Source organism: Myotis davidii, unplaced genomic scaffold, assembly GCF_000327345.1.
Source record: "Myotis davidii unplaced genomic scaffold, ASM32734v1 scaffold148, whole genome shotgun sequence".
NCBI lineage: Eukaryota > Metazoa > Chordata > Mammalia > Chiroptera > Vespertilionidae > Myotis > Myotis davidii.
In genome coordinates, this window is record NW_006299479.1 from 3,752,244 (window position 1) to 3,772,231 (window position 19,988).

Sequence of the window (19,988 nt, forward strand, 5' to 3'; positions counted from 1 at the left end):
GGTGTGCGTGCGTGTGTGTGTGTGTGTGTGTGTGTGCGCGCGCGCGCGTGTGTGCGTGCAGAGGGGGCTAAGCTCCTTCCAGACTCAGCAGCCGATCCACTGTACAGGACAGACTGGGGTCTGATTGGGGGTGAAAGCCCAGCTGGTAAAAGGCCCTGGGCCCCCAGGACTCATGGAATCGCTTGGTAACCAGAAGGCAGCATGGGATGGACGCGTGAGGGTCAGAAATCTTTACTCATACCTGTCAGGGTTGAACAGAGGACGGAAGAGCCCCCTTAGTCAAAGGCACTAACCTCTGACTTCTCTCCGAGGACTGAGGGCTTGGATCAGGGAGCCCAATCCTGTGTGTACTCCCATCCAGCCAGATACCCACCCCCTCTCAGATTTCTGATAGCCCAGCCCGACACAGAGAAGGGGAAGCTGAGGCCCCTGTGCTGTCAGGACGGCTGACACTTCCTCCTCCTTCCCCCCACGCACTGCAGAACATTTTAGTTAAGCTCACATAGGTGGGGGCAGACCAGGTGACCACTGGTGGCCCCTGCAGTCCTTGGCTGCAGGCACCTGTGTGTGTCTGCAGTGCAGCTGGGGCTGGGTTTTCTGTCCAGTGATGTTTGCAGCACAGTTTCCCAGCAGAGGGCGCTAAGCAGCTGCAAATGAAGCGATCGGGCCTGTGCTGATGCTGGCTTTCTGCTGCCAGTCCAAATGGGAGGACTGGCGTGGTGGCTGTGACTGAGGCAGGACTAGGCATTCCGTCTCTCCTCCAGGCTGCGCATTCCCGTGCCAAGTAAGTGGCCTCTGCATCTGAGGGCCTGTGGGTGGACGATGCTAACTCACCAGTTATTGACTTGCAAGAGGGTGAGGTTTGTCTGGGCCGCGATCTGCCTTTTCTCATCCTCCGTGGGGTAGGGATGCTGAAATGAGAGGTGAAGGGCTAGTGAGGGGTGGGCCTGTGGCGGCCTGGGCCCCTTAGGGACCATGCCTGTGTCAGGCACTATTCTGGGCCTGTGGTTTGGAAGCCCAAACTGGAGAAAGTGTAATGTTTATTTCCCCAAAAGAAGGGGCTTATGGCTTGGAGAGTGGCTGCTCCATGCCTTTGGCTCCACAATGAGGGGCCCCAGCCTCAACTCAGACCCCCATAACGGGACCGTTATATATGTTAATAGCCTCCAAGGCAGTCTACATCCTCCGCACCTGGTCCTCCCCGACCCCCAGCGGCAGGGCAGGCATTGCCAGTGTGGAGACGCAGTGGCATTGAAAGCCACAGGACTATCAGAGCTGGCAAATGGGGTGAGTGAATCAACTCCATGTAAGTTAACTGACATGTGCTGTATACCCACTGTGCGCCCAGATTCATGCCAGGCATCCTAGGAAGCAGGAGATACATAGAGCGACATCCCTGCTCGTGTAATACGTCCTAGCCTGTAAGTCTTCACGCACTTACTTTCCTTTACTAAGCATCACACCCAGACTGTGTAAGGCAGCCATTCGGTGCCGCCTTCCCACACTGCGGGCGAAGCGCTGAACGGCTTCTCCCGTGCGCCCTGCGCTGTGTTCCCTGCAGTTTGCTACGCAGCCCTTCTGAGTTGAGTCGTTTCCCTCGCATCACTCATGATGCCATTTGACAAGGTCGAGTTGGTGGCTGGGGGTGGGGGGAAGAAGGGGTGCAGTGTCTGTGCCATCCCTGAGCTCTCCAGCCCGTGCCCCGACCACATGTGTCTCTCACACACTGGCAGAGACCGTGTCTTATTAACTCACCTTCCACCTGCCGACGACACAGCAGGGACTGCTGAGCGGCAGAGACAAAGCCACAGGTGCTGTGGTTTGGGAAATGAGTGCCGTGGAGGCTAAGGAGCGAGGGTGTCGGCCAGAGGCTGGGGAAGCTGAACAGGTCTCGCTAAACAATGGGCGTTTTGAGGGGCAGCGGGAAGGGGTCCTTCCAGCTCCCTGGGCGGAGAACCACGTGATAGCTGGGTCTCTGTGTCTTTTCAGGCCTGTGCACCAGGCACCTGGAATAAAGGTGCGGTGAGTGTCCGAGTGGATCAGAGCCTTGCCCTGGAAGCCAGAGGCGATTGGGGGGCTCCTAGGGCAGAGGGCGAAGCCGGCCAGAGTGGTGTTTGGGCTTCCTAAAGCCCCAAAGACTGGGACCCAAATCCCGGCTTTTGACTAGCTGTGAGCGCAGGCATGCCACGTACAAAGTCATCTAACGAGTAAGTGAAATTGTACAGCTCAGTAAGAGGGGCTCCTCATGCTGTTATTATTGGATGATGTCAGCAAGGTGCTTGAAGGGCTCTAGGGAATGAGTTTATGATCTGCCTGGGGAGCGCCCTCATTATCGGTGACAAAGGAAGCAGCCTGGCCCAAGTCATCAGAACCCTGCTTTGTTTAATTCACACCTCCGATGCCAGCCGGGGCACCGGGCCTGTGGCTGGTGCAACGTTAAGATTCTAACAGAAGGAAAGCACCTCCGTGGTAAGGAGCCAGTCTCCTCCCGATGGGAGGCTGGGAGGAGAGACTGCAGCCACAGGAGGCAGAGCGGCAGAGGGTCTGTGCACCCACACCTTCTGGGGAAGGGGTGGTGCCCACACCCTGCTCCCTGCCCCACGGAGCTCCCATCCCTCTCACCAAGGAGCCAAGCTGCCCATGGCCAGCCGGTCTGAGAACACAGCAAAGCTAATTAGCTTTCTTGGGCCCCACGAGGCCCTTCCGTGCCTCCATGCCTTTGCACATGCTGTTCCCTTTCTGGATGCTCTTTCCCCCCACGTTCCCTGCATGAGCGAAGACCCGTCACGGATGAAATCCTTGGGGAGGCCGTGGCAATCCCCTGGGGCAAAGCTGGCCTCACTGCAGGTGAATGACTGCACAGCCCACTACGTGACAACCCGGGAAGGACCCCAGGCGGGGCCCAGTCTCATCAGATACTGTGTCTCCAGGGTGCAGACCAGCAGCAGGCAGGGAGATGTTCGATGCCGGGTATTGAACAGATGAGTGACCCAACCCCCAAACGATGGCCAACTTATTTCCTTGGCGGAGCCGGCCGCGCCTGTTCACCACCTACAGGTGCTGGGAAGCCGCCGCCTGGGCGTCCGCTAGTGAAAGGTGCCTGACATGAGCTCGGAGCTGAGAGGGGAGGGCGCTGGGTGAGAGGAAACCTCTTTATTAAAGGGCAGGTGTAAGTCCACTCGGTGGTGAGAGACGGGGGTGGGGCTGATTGGTCGGGAGGGCTCCCCCACCCGCGCCCCGCTCCACCCCTGGAGGTGGGCCTGCCGTGGACTCTGAAGAAGGACCAGGCCCTCCCAGTGAAGGAGGGGTGGGCCCTGGGGGCGGGAGCCCTGCACTGGGACCCCTATAAGCCAGCCAGATGCGAGTCTCTTCCACTGTAAGCACCCCCAGAGAAGGAGCTTTCTCAGCCCCCACGGAAGTAGTGTTTGCTGTCTCTGAGGCGGCTTCTGGTGTGGCCTCCGTGCGCGTGGGTGTCATAAACCCAGACGAACACGTTCCCGCTACATGGAGAGAGCCAAGCGGAGCATCACGGAAGCCGGCTGGTGGATGAGGATGCTAACCCCTTGTCCAATGAGTGCGCAGGTCCCAGCGCCCCCCTCTCTCCAGGAGCCAATATCTCAGGGGGCACGTGATGGAGGCCGTGGGGTGGGGGGCAGCAGCTGTGCAGCTTGGGGGACAGGCGTGTGCACTGGAACATTCCTGGCGCCACATCTGATGGGTCCCGGGAGCGGGTTAAGAAGACACCATCTTGCCTTGGGGTGAGGATGGTTGAAATAGCGCCCAGAGGGCGGAGAGCGGCTTTGAGATGACAGGAGGGTGTGACGGGGAAGACTAGACAGCAGTGAAAATGGACGGCTGTAGTTACACAAAAATACCAACCACGAACCTCACGGCTACACTGTGGAGTGAAAGACGCACGCTGTATCAGCTCCTGGGAGGGGCTTGTCCTGATGCCCGTCCCAGGAGCTCGGAGCCCGCCCTGCTCAGCCTCCCACAGATGGTTTAGTTCTGTTGCCCCAGAGAGACAGGCTGCCAGTGTTTGAGAGAAGGGACCACACCTGCCTTTCCACCCCCTCCCCCCCATCAGCAGGGGATGGTTCCTGAGGACACAATCAAAATAGCCTGGCCCCGAGCAGACCTGGGCCTGGCCATGCTACTTTTAGCACAACTGGAAGGACTCGGGGCCAAGGACAGGGCAGGCATCCAGTGAGACTGGGGGCCGCCTCGCCGCGTGGCTACTCTCGGGGCTACCTGGGGGGACCCGGGAGGGAGGCGCAGGCAGTGGCCTCTGGAAGTAGGTAATTCCTCCTTGGAAAGGCACAGACAAGCGAGGAAAGGACAGCTCCCCCTCAGGGCCGCGTGGGGCCATGCGTGACTAGGTGACTAGGACTGCTGCCCGGTGGCTCAGGGGATGGCCCTGGAGGGGTCAGTCCTGCCCACCACTCATCCGCGGTGTGACCTTGGCGATCGGTTGTTTGATGTCTTAGTTTCCTCCGAGTAGATGCAAAATAATGAAGGCGTGGGGGTGGCTCCATGGGCTCACTCCATACGGTGTAGCAATGCCTCCCAGACATCCTACCCTCCATGAATGTTGAGTCTCCAGAGAAGGCATTACATAGGCATTACATAGGGAGGCGCTGATGGCACCAGATGCCATCAGGAATGTCCTTGGGAATCTAACCCCGATGGTCCCTGCCTCCCTCTGACACCTCCCTTCGCAGCCCATAGCCACAGTCTCCGGGCTCAGCTGAAGCTGAGGCGTCTTTTGGTTTGAAGAATGGGTTCCGTGGGGCCCTGGGTCGGAAGGAGGCTTGGCCAGGGCTGGTGGAGAGGGGCCAGGCGAATGCTGTCACTGAGAGCCACCCCGAGATTGTCCTCCCTCCCCCTACCCATGCCGATAAGCACAAGGCCGGCCAGGTGACCACGGGACACAGCCCGGGAAGGAGCCTCCTCGGCCCCAAGCTGGCTGTGGAGCAGGACAGGGCCAGCTTTCCCTTCCCGTTCCCGGTGCCCAGCGTCGCCCAGGGCCAGCCGCACCCTCTCGCTGGTCCCTGTGGGCGAGGCCTGAGGCCCATGGTGTCGGCTCTACATGGCTCTAGAGGCTCAGAGGCCAACCAGAGGGGGCAGCAGGATGGCGAGGCCCCGAAACAGCCCACATTTCATCATCAACAGCAGGTGCACCCTGGTTCAGAGATGCTGAAATGGACAAAACAGCCTTTAGAATGGAGAGGAGCACAAGGAGTGCCTTCTTCCTGCAGCCGCCCTAGCTCAGAGCTCCTTTCATTGGCTCTTACTCCTCTCCCCCCGACCTGTGCACACACAGAGGAGCACAAAGAACTAGAACGTGTAGCTTCATGTATCATCACAAACACCCATGTGACCACCGCCCAGGTCAAACACTAGGGCCCTGTCAGCACCCGGAGCCCCTTTCGCGACCCCGCCCCCCATCACTACCCCCAACGATAACTGGTTTTTATGGTACTTACATCCTTGCTTGTCTTTATGGTTTTAGTGTCCATGTTACATCCTTACACAGTATGGTTTGGTTTTTGGACCCTATAAATGAATCATATAGCGTGTATCTCTCACTCCACAGTGTAGCCGCGAGATCCATGTTTGGTATTTTTGTGTCACTACAGCTGTCCATTTTCACTGCTGTCTAGTTTTCCCTTATAAAAATCTACCATCTTCCCCTTCTTCACCCTCCTGTAATCTCAAAGCTGCTCTCCTCCCTCAGCCTATTTCAACCATCCTCACCCTAAGGCAAGATGGTGTCTTCTTAACCCGCTCCCAACCCCGTGGGCTCGTCCTGATGCCCGTCCCAGGAGCTCGGAGCCCGCCCTGCTCAGCCTCCCACAGATGGTTTAGTTCTGTCACCCAGTGAGACAGGCTGCAAGCGTTTGGGAGAAGGGACCACACCTGCCTTTCCACCCCCCTCATCGGCGGGGGAACATGCCTGCACAGGTGAAGGGTTCGCTGTCTCTGTTGAATGACTGATAGGGACCTAAGGCGTCACTGGCACTTGTCACCGTTCCTTTGTGTGTCTGTGGTGTGAGGGGGTGGGGAGCCCGGCCGGGGTCCCACCCAGAGTCCCACTGGCTGACTTGGTAAAAGTGCTGCACCCGCTGGGTTGTTTCATGAGTATTCGGGGTGGGGGGGGCACACTACACAGCTCTCGGGAGGAGCCTGGGAGGGAGCAGGGAGAAGCAGGCGAGAACATGGACTCAGGGCCCACCTGCCGGCTTTGCATCCTGGTCTCTCACCAGCTTGAGGCCTTCGCCTCCTTTTTCTTTCCTCCCCGGTAAAATGGGGGAAGAATTCTACCTACCTCAGGGCCGTAGTAAAGATGAAATGAGTTATTACTGGTAAGGTGCTTAGGATGCTGTCCGGCACACTCTCCGAGTGTTTGTTAAGTAACAAAGAAGATAAGCCTGCCGCTGGGGCACGTGGCTCCATCTCTGTAAAGGTCACAGGTCACTTTCCGGACAGGTGCCAGGAGCCCCAGCAGCCCTTCGGCACGTGAATGAGGGTGCCCCTTCTGCAGATGGTGTCCCTTCCTGTTCGCTGGACCGCTCCAGGCCCTGTGCACATGATCGGAGTGTTTCCTCCTAACCTGGGTCACATGATGGGGCATTTCTTTCTAACCTGGGTCATATAATGGGGGCATTTCCTCCTAACATGGGCTGCAGGCTTCTCAGGGGTGCTTTGTGGTTGGAAATCTCCCCTGGCCATGTTTTCCGGGGGGAATCTGAGCTGCAGGCTCCCGTGGAGTGTTCTGGGGCTCAACACAAGCCACAGTCTCCCACACCCCTCTTTAGCTCAGCTCCATCCAACCCTGGAGCTGACTGGCCTCTGACATCCTGACCTGGTCTTTGGTGGAGACCCCAATCTTGTCTCCTTCCCTGGGCCTTCTGTTGCGACAGCGGCCACTGTGGCGCATGCCCTGGACTGCGGCTGCCTTAGGGCGGAGTCGGAGGGCAGCTTCCAGGGTCTGTTCTCCCTACGTCCTGATGTGTTCCAGGCAGAAATCCAGGACCTAAAGCTCCCCGAGCACTGACAGGGGAAGGCAGCCTCACTCCCAGCCTCCAGGTGTGCCTCCCACCCAAGCTCCACAGGTGAGGGCGCCTGAGCTGCTCTGCCCGGAGAGGCAGCCGTCACAGCCCAGGCCGAGGTGCCGCAGGTTCCCCAAGCACACAAGGAGAATAAGGGGATAAGACGACGTCATCTCACAACTGGGAGGAGAGCTCGGTCCCTTTGGCCAGAAGGAACTGCAGGCCAGTCAGGGAAATTGATGATCTGTCAGGAGTAATTCGAATCCAAACGATTCCCCCTCCTCCTCTTCCCTCCCAATCCCGAACCCTCGCCCCCCTTCCAGGCACACGCAGCCCACATCCCAGCTCCTGCAGCAAACCCTGTTAACACCTGTCTCCCTGCTGCACATGCCCTGGAGGCCGAGGCCAGGCCTCCCCACCCCCTCCATGCACCTCTCTCTCACGGGCCTGTGTTGTCTGACATCAGCATTCTGAGTCTGAGGCCTCTGGCTTCTGGGACCTCAGGGTCTACTCTCTGGAACTAGGTTTGTGATGATGCAGACAAAGCTTTTGTCAGATTCTCAGCAAGGTCAGGGGCCTGGGGCGTGGGGAGAAGAACTGCCAGAAACCCTTCCTCTGCCACCCCATCCTGGCTCGTCTTCTCAAAAAGCCCTGCAGCCAGTAAAATAAGTTCCAGTCTTCTAGGCTGGCGGCTTCCCATGAGGCTGGTCCCAGCTGAGTGTGAGTAGAAAGGCGAGCTTTGGACTAATTCACACTAAGCTGTGAATGAGCGATGGCCTCCTGGACGCCCTGAGGCATCTGCTTTGGAAGGGATTTTACAATTTTAAACAGATCTCTGCTGAGTGAGGCCTTAGAGAGGGAGTGTGACAACGTCTAAGGAGAAAGCAGCAGGCAAGCTATTTTGGATCAAGAATGGTTCCGTCTCCCAAAGCCATTTTCTTGCTTCTCAAGCTTTTCGTACTGTTTCCTTCCCAGATTCTCTAGAAGTGTCAGGGTTTCTCTCCGCCTTTTCCAAGGCAGGGCTGATGAAGAGGTCCCGGAGTGAGACTGGAGGCAGCTGCAGCGATGGCTGTGTGGGTATCCGGACAGAGGCTTTCCTACCACATCTCATTCTATCTTCACAACAGTGCTATGAGCTGCAGGCTGAGACCCCATTTTACAGCAGAGGAGACTGAGGCCCAGGTCCCCTGGCAGGTGGATGGGGCAGTGAAACTCAACTCCAGATCCTGCCTCCGGGTACCAGGTCCTCTCCTCCTACCGCACTGTATTTGTTTGTAAGAGACCGACGGATGGATGCTGTAACCGGGTCTCCGACGGAGATGAAGGTTTAACTCCCTTAGAACGTAGGCGAGGCGCAGCGAAGGTGGCAGACACGTGAGGCCTGTCTGCAGAATGATCGGACGCAACAGCACGGTGCAGAGGCAGCTGCTAGAGTCCACCTCCTCACACCTCCGTGACTGGGAGCCCGCGTGCAGGGCCCGGGCTGTACTGGGCGTGCAGCAGCCCCGTGTCCCCTCAGGGGTGAGCCCAGCTCGTGGGGCTCTGGCGCTGTGGGCGAGGGATCTGGGGGTCTGTCAGTCTCTAAGACTGGGACAGGCTCAGAATCCTGGGCAGCCTCTGAGTGCTCACAGCAGCGTTACTCAGAAGCCAGAAAGTAGGAACGAGCCACTGCCCATCAGCGGATGGGTGGATGAACCAGCCGTGGTCCATTCAAGCTCTGGCGCACGGGTCAGCTATCACATGGGATGAAGCGCTGATACGTATCACAAGACGGGTGAGCCGTGAAAACGTTACGTCAAGGGACAGAACCATCACAAAATCCCCCAATTATATGATTCCGTTCATGCGGAATATCCGAAATAGGCCGGTCCGTAGAGACAGAAAGTGCACTTCTGGGGCTGGGGAGTGATGCTAATGGTACCGATTTCTCTCCGGGACGAGGAAATATTCTGGAATAGATGGTGGCGGTGATGACACAAGTCTGTAAATATACCACAAAGCTCCGAAGGGTGCAGTGTAAGAGTGTGGGTTTTATGGTGTGTGAATTATATTTCAATAAAAGAATCACACAGGGAAGCCGCCTGGTGCTTTTCCTGCCTTTGGCTCTTGTGATGACAGAGGGCTCAGGGGGGCCTGGGCCAGGCCTCGGCACAGCACGGCCAATGAAGAGCCTCCCCCCACAAGATGTGGGGGTGGACAGCAGCCAGCAGAGTAGACTGTGGCCCTGGCTGGGTGCTGACCAGGCTTGCGAATGTGATGGATGGGAAGGGAGAAGACAGGAAGGGACTACAGGGCAATCTCTGGGGATCTGGCACTAGGGCGGGGCATATAAAACCCCCACCTCTCCCAGACCAGGCTCTGTGCCTCAGCTGAAAGCTGGGGTCCCCTTCTTCACCTGCTGGGAGCTCAGAGATGCCGTGGGTTCCTGGGTCACTGTGGAAGCTGTACAGCCCAGTGGGCAAGAAAGCAGAGCCTCGAGTTACACAGACCTGGGTTCAAATCCTGCGGGGCCATGGGGCATGTGGTGCCTTCCTTGAGACTAGTTTCGTTATTTGTAAAATGTGGATAATGGCGGTGACCACCTCCTGCGGGGCTGGGGGTCCTGAGATGATGCGTGAAGATGCTAGCAGAGGCCGGGTGCACTGCGGTGGCCAATGCCAGGCGGCTCCTTCTATGGGTGGGGCCTGCTGGGGCTGGTCCACCCTCTTCCCACACAGAAGATTCTGTAAAGCTGCTCATGTGCTGGGGTGGGGGGGCTACAACCCAGAAAACAGCCATATTTTGGGTGGAAATGAGCGGAATCACCTGGCAGGGCAGGGGGAGGCTGGGATCCGGGGTGGGGGACAGGCCAGAAGCTGGGGAGGAAGTGCAGCCTTCACCGCCCCCCCCATCCCAGAGCGGGCCCTCTGCTGGGTTTCTCACCCGCTCTGGCTTTCTAGGGAGCCACTGCTTCCAGTAGGAGTCTAGCCTCTTCCAGCCAAAATGCAATAGAAGAAACATCACTGGGTGCTTCAGGGGCCAGCAGCACGGCAGCTAATGGATGACACCATCCTAACAGCAAAAAGGCCAGGGCGTAGTCTCCTTCCCAGGAGCATCCTATCATCGGAATACATTTCCGTAGCTGCTAATGCCACGGAACAGTGGCCACGACAAGACGACACAGGTCAGAGAGAACTGACTTCCGCCAGAGAAAGAAGACAGCAGGGAACCAGCATTGGCTACAGAGGTTCTGAGACCCGATGTCCGTTAGCCACGTTTCAGGTTGTACAAGGCCCCCATGTCTGCTGCAAACCAGCAGAACCGCTGCCCCCGCTGCCCTGCATGCTCGAGATACACAAGCTACTTTGCAGGATGTTCGTCGGCGAATTTATCTGCTTATCAGGAAGTCAGCGGCGTTTGTACGAAATTGGTGTGTGCCCGTTACATATGCTGGTGTAACCATGCAATGTAATCACCCATTCTGCAAATCAATGAAATATGAGTGCAAAAAGAAAGAGTTATTGTTACTAAGAAAAAACACCACCACACACACGTACACACACACACCCAAAAATCCCTAAATGGAGTGCTCTGGAAAGACTCATGACTCAAATTCGATTAGAAACACCACACAGTAAGGTGCAGCGAGGCAGATGTTAAAAAACTGGAATACACAATAAAAATCCAGGAAGATCCGGCAGCTAGATTACTTCCCAAATGTCAAAATTCTTATTCCATTTTAAATAAAGATGGAATTTATAGATGTTATATTACAGGAGAGGTTCATGCAAGTAAAATGACAAATTTTCATTAGAAAAAGATCTTGGTTCCATATAAAATATATGTATGTCTTTTAAAATAAAGAAATGTATATATTTTAAACTAAAAATGTGTCTTTCCAGTGGTTGTTTCTTTCTTCAACCAGCATTTCCAGTGAACCAGTCGACATATTTGTGGTCCCTACTGCACTAGAATAAGAACACCCCTATATTGATTTTTGCCCTTTTTGTACCTTTTCTACCCTCTTTCCTAAAACGGAGCTGCATCTCCCCAGAACCAGTCTCAGGGTTGTTCTCCAAAGCAACAGTGAAAACAGAGAGACTTAGTGATCTGATGAGCTTGGGGGCAGCTTCAGGACATCCCCGCCCTTGCAAACGCACAGTGCCCCCTGCACACTGAGAAGAAAGAAGGAGCTGACTGTGTAGTAGAACCTAGATCTCCCCAAGCCCTTCTGGGAGCAGGACACCGTGGGAGCCAGCGCCTTCGGGCCACAGGAGAGGAGTAATGTCCACTCCCTGTTCTGCAGCGTTTACTACCGAGTCAGAGACCTAAGACGCGGAGACTGACACACACGTCCACACAGGACAGGCAAGCAGCGGCATTAGTCCGTCTATTCTCAGAGTCACTGGATGGTGAACTCAGCAGGTGTTACAGATCAGACTCAGGTCAGCCACCTGCCTCTAATTGATTCACAAAATGTGGGGCCTTCGCCTCCAAAACTTGTGCACTGTTCTAGCAAGTTGAGAGGGAACTACCGTTTCTTAAATGTGACTGTGTCAGGCATTGCACGTAAATGTATGTTATCTCATTTAACGTTCATAGCCATAGAAAAGGGTATCATCTCCCTTTTTCAGAGAAATAGACCCAGAGCAACGGCACAGCTAGTGGGAATGCCTCAGTTCACACCTGTCTGCCTGGCCGCACAGCCTGTCTTCTCTGCACTGTGCCCCAATACCAAGCACCACACAGCCCCTCTCCTGAGCTGCCGTTGGGGTGCCGTAAATGTATGTTATCTCATTTAACGTTCACAGCCATAGAAAAGGGTATCATCTTCCTTTTTCAGAGAAATAGACCCAGAGCGACGGCACAGCTAGTGGGAAAGCCTCGGTTCACACCCTGTCTGCCTGGCTGCACAGCCTGTCTCCTCTCCACTGTGCCCCAATACCAAGCACCTCACAGCCCCTCTCCTGAGCTGCCGTTGGGGTGCGGGCCCACCTGCGTCTGGGTGGCCAGGCTGATCCGTGGGCCAGCCTCGGCCTGTGAGGCCAGCTGTGTTCGGCCGTGTCCCCACAGGCTGGACTCCTCCCCTCCTCCACAAGGCCCAGCGGTCACTCCCTTGTCCTCTGCCGATGGCTGCTACGAGGAGGCATTAACGGGGGAGGACTTTGCCAGGGTTAAGTGCTTTATTAATAGCACCTGCGCTTGTGTGCACTCTGCGCTGGAGAGGGTCCAGGGTGTGGGAGGGTGTGGGCAGAAAAAGCTTACTCATGCTTTTCAACAAGTCCTCCCACTGTCCCAGGTCCCTTTGGGGGAGGCCCCCCACGCCCCCGGTTCCTCCTCCCTCCTGCTTTGTGCGCAGAGCACCCTCTCCCTGTCCACCTTGACCTTCCTCTGCTATCCCATCTGGTGGAAATGGAAAGAAAAGACCGTGAACTAAAGAGGAGGCTCAGCAGGGAGGGGTGAGAGGGGAGGACATGGACCGAGGTCAGAGGGGAGGCCCAGCCAGGAGGGACTCAGAAGATGGCCCTCCAGTCTCATGAGCTGCACACGGGGAGTGGCAGGTGGCTGAGGAGGTGCCCACAGTGGGTGATGGGAGTCCCCAAGGGGTGCTGGCCTGGATGCATGGGCTCTGTGCAGGGAAATCTGCATTGCAGCCTCCTCTCCCTCCTACACCTGCCTTTTCTCCCCCTCAGAAGTGAGTTTGTAGGTATGTTCACATCAGTCTTCAAAATGCATGGGGATGGGAGGCGAGGAAGGAGAAAAGGGGAACTGACATCATTAAGCTCCACAGTGGCTAGAGTCTCAGCAATGCTTCCATTGCTTCATCATCACCTGCACAGAGGTGGGCGTGGCCAGGGGACAGCAAGAGCTGAGGCCTAGATCTGGGCTCAGGTTTGGCCCGTGAGCTTCTACCACACCCTGGGCCCTGAAGTCCTACCTCCCACAGCACAAGGCTGCAGACAGCCTCTGGCAGCGCGACACCAGGGCAGGCCGACCTTGCGCCCTACCATCGCTGTGAGCTCCAGCTCCCATCAGGGCTGCTCCCGGGAGACCTGGGCTGGCCCTGGCCCTGGTCGTTGTTCCAACCTCTTCTCACCTTAATTCTCAGCTGTCCACCCCTTCTCTCCAAAGTAGGTTTCTATTTGTTCCCTGGGGGTGTTTTCAGACTGTATTCCCTCAGTAAACTGTCTGGAGACCCCAAGTCCCTGGAGCAAGGGGAGGGGATGTGTGGGGAGATGCCAAGCCCCAGCCCCACAGTGAGCCCCCAGGGCAGTTTTCTTGGCCCTGGAATGCACACCCCCTTCTGAGGCAGGTCCTTGGAGCCCCGAATCTGAGAGCCAGGCCCAGGCTCATGGCTTTGGAGGCCCTCCCATTTCAATGAAGAACTGTGCCTTGATGGAAGGATTGATTCCATTTGATTGAGAAAGAGCTTACTTACTCCTGGTTCTTCCCACACTTCACAGGCCAAATTATGTCTATAATTCTAGTCCCAACTTTGCTGTTTATCCTGTATCTGTGTGTCTATGTCCTGGCAGGCCACACTTCCAGACTGCTGGCAGCCCATCCATGTTCACAGACTCCACCTCTGTACCCTGGACCCACACAGACACACACAGACACACACACACACACACACACACACACACACACTCTCACACTCAGCCCAGGCAGTCACTGGTCTTTGTATCGACAGCTCTGGGATGGCATTAGGGGCTAAAGTCATTGAAGTAATTCCTGACAGTCAACCGAAGCCGCTATTACAACGAGCCCTGCAAGCACACGGCTCCACCTTGGTGCACACAGTGGGCACTTTACAAACACACAGTTAAACCCAAGGCTCTATCTCCATTTCACGAAAGTGGCCATGAGGCTATAAAAGCCTTTGCTCTGTATCACAGAGCTGAGCTGGACACGCGAGGAAGCCGGGACTTCAGCCTGTGCCCCTCCAGAGCCTGTGGGCTCGACCACAGCCCCCCTGCACTGTGCCTCAGCTGGGGCTCCGGGCAGGAGGGGGACACACACCTCAGCTTCCCCGGCGGTGGGGACTCCGGGACCCAGGAGAGCAGAGAATGAACATTTGCCCTTTAAGAGAAGGGCAGAGTGAGCGTGCTGCCTGGGAGGAGGGCTCTGGACCAGGAAGCTTAGCCCATCCACAGAATATCACTCTGTTCACGAAACAGTTCCGAACACTCCCAGTACTTAAGTCAGAATATGTCTGTCCCACACCCTCTCAGCCTTTTTTCTGAGGCAGCAGCAGCAAGCACTAGGGATAGTCTCTTAGCTTGAGTTCCTGCGGGAACCTCCCTCTGACCTGGGTCTGGAAGATGATACCCAATCAGAGAGCCTCTCTCTGAGGCCACGCCCTCTGTGGCCCTGGGGGTGCTGCTGCACCCACCCACCCGTCAGTGCACACACACTCACCATGAGATGCTGGAAGAGCCAAGAACGCATGATATTGGTGGCGTGCTTGGGCAAGACTCCTCGCTTGTTCTTGGACTTCTTATCCTCATTGTCCAGGAGGGAAGTGAGGTCAAGGTTAACCTTCAGGGCACGTGGAGAAAAAGTCAGCATCAGCAGCCTGGCAGCCTGGCAGCTAGGGACCTGTTGCCATGGTGATGATGGCAGGTTCTTGCTGCCAGCCCCCTTCCCAATTCACTCTAGGGCCCTGGGAGGTCACCTTTCCCTTCACCTCACAGAATGGAGAAGGAGGGAGAGGGGATGTGGCGAAGTGGGGAGAGAAGAGGCAGAGGAAACCATAAACCATCCAATAGTTAGCCTTTCTGGAGGAGTTTACAGTTTGCCAAGTGACTTCCTGTCCGTTACCATGGTGAGCCCTCACGGCAGCCTGTAGGTTGTAGGACTGTGAGTACCTGCTGGGTGGATAAGAACTCTGAGGCTCAGAGAGGTCTCCCCGGACCCCTCTGCTCACTGAGCTCCAGGGTGGCTCCACGTGGAGACCAGAAACAGGAGGAGCCTTTGATGCAACGGGGAGGCAGCAAAATCCCAGGAGTTGATAAAACCTCTCCAGCACCCAGCTTCTTAACTGGAAAGTGGGGGTGATGCTACCTCTTCGGAGAATAATGGGGAGTAAATGAGTAACTTGTGTGAGGTGCCTACCAGATGGTAAGTGACCTTGGTTGCCCTCCCCCACACCCATGCAAACGTGCACACACTGGGACACACACTCACCTGTGTGTTCTGGATCTGGATGGCTCCCTGAGGGATTGCTTGGGTGACCACCTGACCCTGGGAGGTTACCATGGTAACTGGCTGGTATAAGGCTCCACCTGAGGAGACAACCAGTTTTGGGGTCCCCTGTCATGGGGGCACTTCCTGCTCTGGAGGTACTCAGCCCCTGTGGAAAGGGGCAGGATGGGACATGTGTTGGGGAAAGGACGATAGCCTTGCTTGGTCTCTGAGGGACTCTTGAGACTTTGACCCAAATTTGTTCCAAACCATACAATGAAGTCTTGGTGCTAACCATCTATACATTACAGAACTCTAGCTAAGAAACTCAGCGGGGAGCCCCTCTCCCATTTCCAGGGGCACTTGTGCAATGCCCTGCCCCTCACCCCTGCAGTCGCCTTGGGGCCACCTTTTCTCTTCCCAGGGGTGTCCCCACAGTCCCCTGCACCAACCTGACACCACTTGTGAGTTGACAGTTGTCATGGCGATGCTGCTCTGCTGGAGCGCTGAGGCTGGGACCACAATCCCCTGGGGGTTATTGGAGACTCCGGACATGGAATTGGGAGAATTCTGCAGGAGGTCCTGGCAGTAAGGGAGGTGTGGTTTCATGACAATGTTGCTAAGAGCTTAGATGCCACAACCCAATTCCTCCTCTCCCCTCCCCCTCCTGCCTCCCCTCCTCCCTGTTCCCACCCATACCCAAATTGGAAAGGTAATTCTCAGGGCTTCTAGAAAGAGTGAATAAGAAGACTCAATATTAAAAACCAACCAACCAACCAACCAACCAACCAACCGACCAACCAGTCACCCAGTTAGCCATCTCATTCCCCTGCAAACCTAAGACATAAATGACCATGAACTCGCATTCCCCACTTGGCCTCCCTTTGGAGTGTCCACCACTGATGCCTGGGTTCCAGCCCCCGAGATTCTGATCTGCTTGCTCAGGGGTGTGGCCGGGTTTGGGTTGTAAAAGCTCCCAGGTGGCTCTAGTGTGCAGTGGGGGTGGGAAGCAGCTTTGAGGCACCAGTCATCCTTCACACCGGGTCGGCTCCACACGCCCCTCCCCACACCTCCATGAGCACCTAAATCCCAGCACTTACTACACCACGTCCACACGCAAAGCGGCCTCTGCACTTCTATCTTTGTATCCTTAGCACCGAGTTCAGTGCCTGGCTGCTAGGAGCTACTTGTTAGATAATAATAAAAAATAGCCACCCTAGCCCCTTCACTACCCATCTCCTAAGGGCATCTCTTAGGAGCCTCAACCCTAGGCACATTTCATGGATTCCTTCCTCTTCCTCAGCCCCACAGACTCCCACTGCAAGTGGGGTCCCTTTCCCCCACGTCGTCCCCCTGCCAGCCTCATGTTTCCAGTGGACGATTCTGGCAGTTGGCTTCAGCAGGCGGCAAAGCAGCTAAAAAGAGCATTTTTTTTTCTGGCTCCTGGCTCCCCTCATTGCCACTTACCAGCTGAGCAAGGAAGTGCTCAGACTTCTTGAGGGATTGCGGCCGAAGGGGAAGGAGACTGGGCTGCAGGCTGCACAGGGGCAGTGAGCCCTCCCTGCCTGGTGGCTGGGCTCGGGGGAGTTTGTGAGGAAGAAGTTGGGTGTGTGAGAGGTGGGGTCTCCAGGCTTTATTTGGAGAAGGTGAGAGAGGCAGCAAAAGAGGTGTGGTGGAAGGAGCCATGAAGACCTGCCTCGGTCTCTCAGCTTCTCCAACCACAGCTCCTCATCTGAAAACAGGGCTTGAACTGTTAGGGGCAGAAATGTAATATTGGGGACTAGCTATTAGTTATAAGAAATAAAACAAGAAATATTAGTCATGCTCTGTTAACCATGATGGTTCTGTTCTGACTAGAGAAAGCACATTCTAACCTGGCTGGGAGTTATATGCCCTGGGACATGGGAGCTAACATCGGAATGCAGTCCATCCTCCTGTCCCGAGAACTGCCTGTCACTATGGAAAGATTTACAACTTCGTGGCCGAAACAGTCAAGTCCTGGAGGCACCTGCTCTTTACAATCCCAGCCCCTATTGCCTGTAATCTGGTCCCGGGGTGCCTGCCTCTGCCACTTCCCCCACCCCCAGCCTGCATGACTCTCCCATGCCTACTTTCCCATGCCTGTAACCTGTAATCTTGTCCTTCTACCCATATAAGCAGCTGGCTTATGGGGGCTGCAGAGCAGAATTTTGTGGATGACCTGCTGCTCTCCCATGCTGCCGGTATCACTGGAATAAACACTCATATACGATTCAACCCCTTCTCTGCTTAATTGGCTCAAGTAGTGACAGGCAGCCCAGACCCCTTGATTGTCCGGTCACAGAACCAGATGCCCACCAGCTGCCAGCAGCTGGATTCCCTGCTCACAGCTGGATTCCTAAGGCATGTGCTGCAAGGACTCAGGTAAACCCTCAAGAAAAAAAAGTTCAAATTGGGGAGAAAAAAAGACCCCAGCTTCCTAGCTTTTGTTTTAGGACTGAGAGAAGCTTGGGCATCCAGCCTCCAGGGACAGTCCAGCAGTGGTTCTCAACCTTCCTAATGCCACGACCCTTTAATACAGTTCCTCATGTTGTGGTGACCCCAACCATAAAATTATTTTCGTTGCTACTTCCTAACTGTAATTTTGCTACTGTTATGAATCGTAGTGTAAATATCTGATATGCAGGATGTATTTTCATTGTTCGCGACCCACAGGTTGAGAGCCGCTGGTAGAGTGTGGAGGGGGAGAGACGCGTGTTTGGAGGAAACCTTAGCCAGTAACTGCCTGCCTGCAGCAACAGACCCAGGAGGAGTATGGAAGGCCCAGGGGTTGCTTCCCAGACCCTGGCACCAGGAAATCCAGAGCCTCTCAGGAAGGGGTGGTCAGCACTGATGTATGAATCTCACGAGTCAGCCCATGAGCCCCCCACCCCCTGGCGTCTCCTTCAGAGCTGCGTGTCCATCCTGCGTGCCAGGCCCAGAGGAGCAGCACTTGGGGAACTGGAGTCACTCCCCCTCCCCCACCCACCAGGTTTGGCAGGGCCTCTGTCGGAGCCTCGCTTCTATTCTTGGCTCACCTCTGCTGTGACCTTGGAGGGGAGGGCAGCTCTTGCCTGACCTTCCCTTTACTGGGACTCTGTGAGCACCTCCCAGCCAGGGGGGTGTACTGTTTGAACAGAATTCTTGGCCTTCCCTCGGATGCAGTTCAAGTCTAACACCGAGTCTGACTTGCAGAAGCTTAGACTCAGGAAGAGCCTTAAAAGCCACATATTCCGACAGACAAGGAAGATGGTGGTGTAGGTAAACGCCTGTACTCACCGCCTCCCACAACCACATCAAAATTACAACGAAAATACAGAACAACCATCATCCAGAACCACTGGAAAGCTGGCTGAATGGAAGTCCTACAACTACAGAAGGCAAGAAGAAAGCACACTGAGACCGGTAGGAGGTGTGGAGATGCGGAACAGGCTGGTCCGGCACCCATGTGTGCTGCTTTTTTAATCAGGAGGGAGATCGTCTCTGAGGCTGGAAGAGCACGGGGGCCCAGCCCCACACCAGACCCCCAGCCCAGGGTCCCAGAGCTGGGAAAAGAAGTCCCTACAGGCAGTAAGAACTACGGGCTGTAAAAACCAGTGCGGATTGGGGCTCAGTGACACAGAGGCTGCTGGAGATCCAGCTATTCCTCTTAAAAAGGTGGCACCAGGGTGAAGCTTTGGGGGACACAGACACATACCAGGAGGAACTGGACTGCCTGGCATCTGGGCAGGAACTTGGGGGCAGCTTACTCCCAGACAGAGATGCTTGTCGGGATCATTGTTCCTATGCTGGGACCTCCCTGGTTGTAGAGCTGACTGGCAGCCATTTCTGTTTGCTCCGCCCTGGTGATTCCCAGAGACCCCACCCCATCCAATTTATAACCCCACCCAAGCTGTGAGCAGCAGCTTTTGCATATAAATGGCCTCTCCCTGCTCAGGCTAAAATCTCTCAAAACAAGTTGCACCTCGGTCAGGGAGCCCAAGTTGTATCAATAAAAGGCCCAAGACCCAGCACCAGCACCAGCCTACCTTGCTTCACAGCTGGGCCTCATCTAGGCACTTCCAAACCTGATACAAAGAGAAGGAATCTGCAGATCTCTCTGTAGCTCCTGCTGGGTGGTCCCAGGCAGTGGCTGACTTTGCACCTCCCTGGAGACCCAAGAGCCAGTGTACTCAGTGGTCAGTGTCAGATCATACCAGATTACAACTCTACACATCCATAAGCGACACCTTAGGAGCAGATTCAGTGAGTACCAAAGCCTCATCAAAGCAAGCCCTGATCCATAGGGGTGTCTCTTGCACAGCAACTCTCCCACTGTAGTTGCAGCTGGTCCCCACAGCCAATTGGCCTGGAGGTCAATTCCCCCCAGTGACACCAACAGCAATCAAGTCTCAACTACAACAAGACCATGCTCACAGCCCACAAAAGGGTGCACCTAGAATGTCCACCTCAGGTGATTGGGGAGGCTGAGTCACTAGGCCCTATAGGACACCTACTACACAAGGCAACTCTACCAACTCAAGGAGACATAGCAGCTCTACCCAATACATAGAAACAAACTGAGAAGCAGTCAAAATGCGAAGACAAAGAAACATGTCACAAATGAAAGAAATGGAAGAGAGCAAACTACTGGATATAGAGTTCAAAACCATGGTTATAAAGTTACTCAAGAATCTTCTAGAAACCTCCAAGAAAAATGGAAAAGGACCATTTTAAATTAAGGACCATCAGAAATTAAGCATACACTGACTG

The 19,988-nt window shown here is 55.4% G+C and overlaps 1 protein-coding gene across 3 annotated transcripts in view; it reads right to left on the bottom strand.

Annotated features, from left to right (window-relative positions):
• The window catches only part of PKNOX2 (PBX/knotted 1 homeobox 2), a 295,550-nt gene that overhangs the window by 4,757 nt on the left and 270,805 nt on the right, over positions 1-19,988 (bottom strand). For all 3 annotated transcript variants that reach the window (XM_006775070.2, XM_006775069.2, XM_015571360.1), the window contains 4 exons: positions 15,671-15,800; positions 15,222-15,319; positions 14,454-14,573; positions 835-911 (listed from right to left, as the gene is read on the bottom strand). In XM_006775070.2, coding sequence (XP_006775133.1) covers positions 835-911; positions 14,454-14,573; positions 15,222-15,319; positions 15,671-15,800 — 425 coding nt within the window. The remainder of the gene's footprint in view (positions 1-834; positions 912-14,453; positions 14,574-15,221; positions 15,320-15,670; positions 15,801-19,988) is intronic.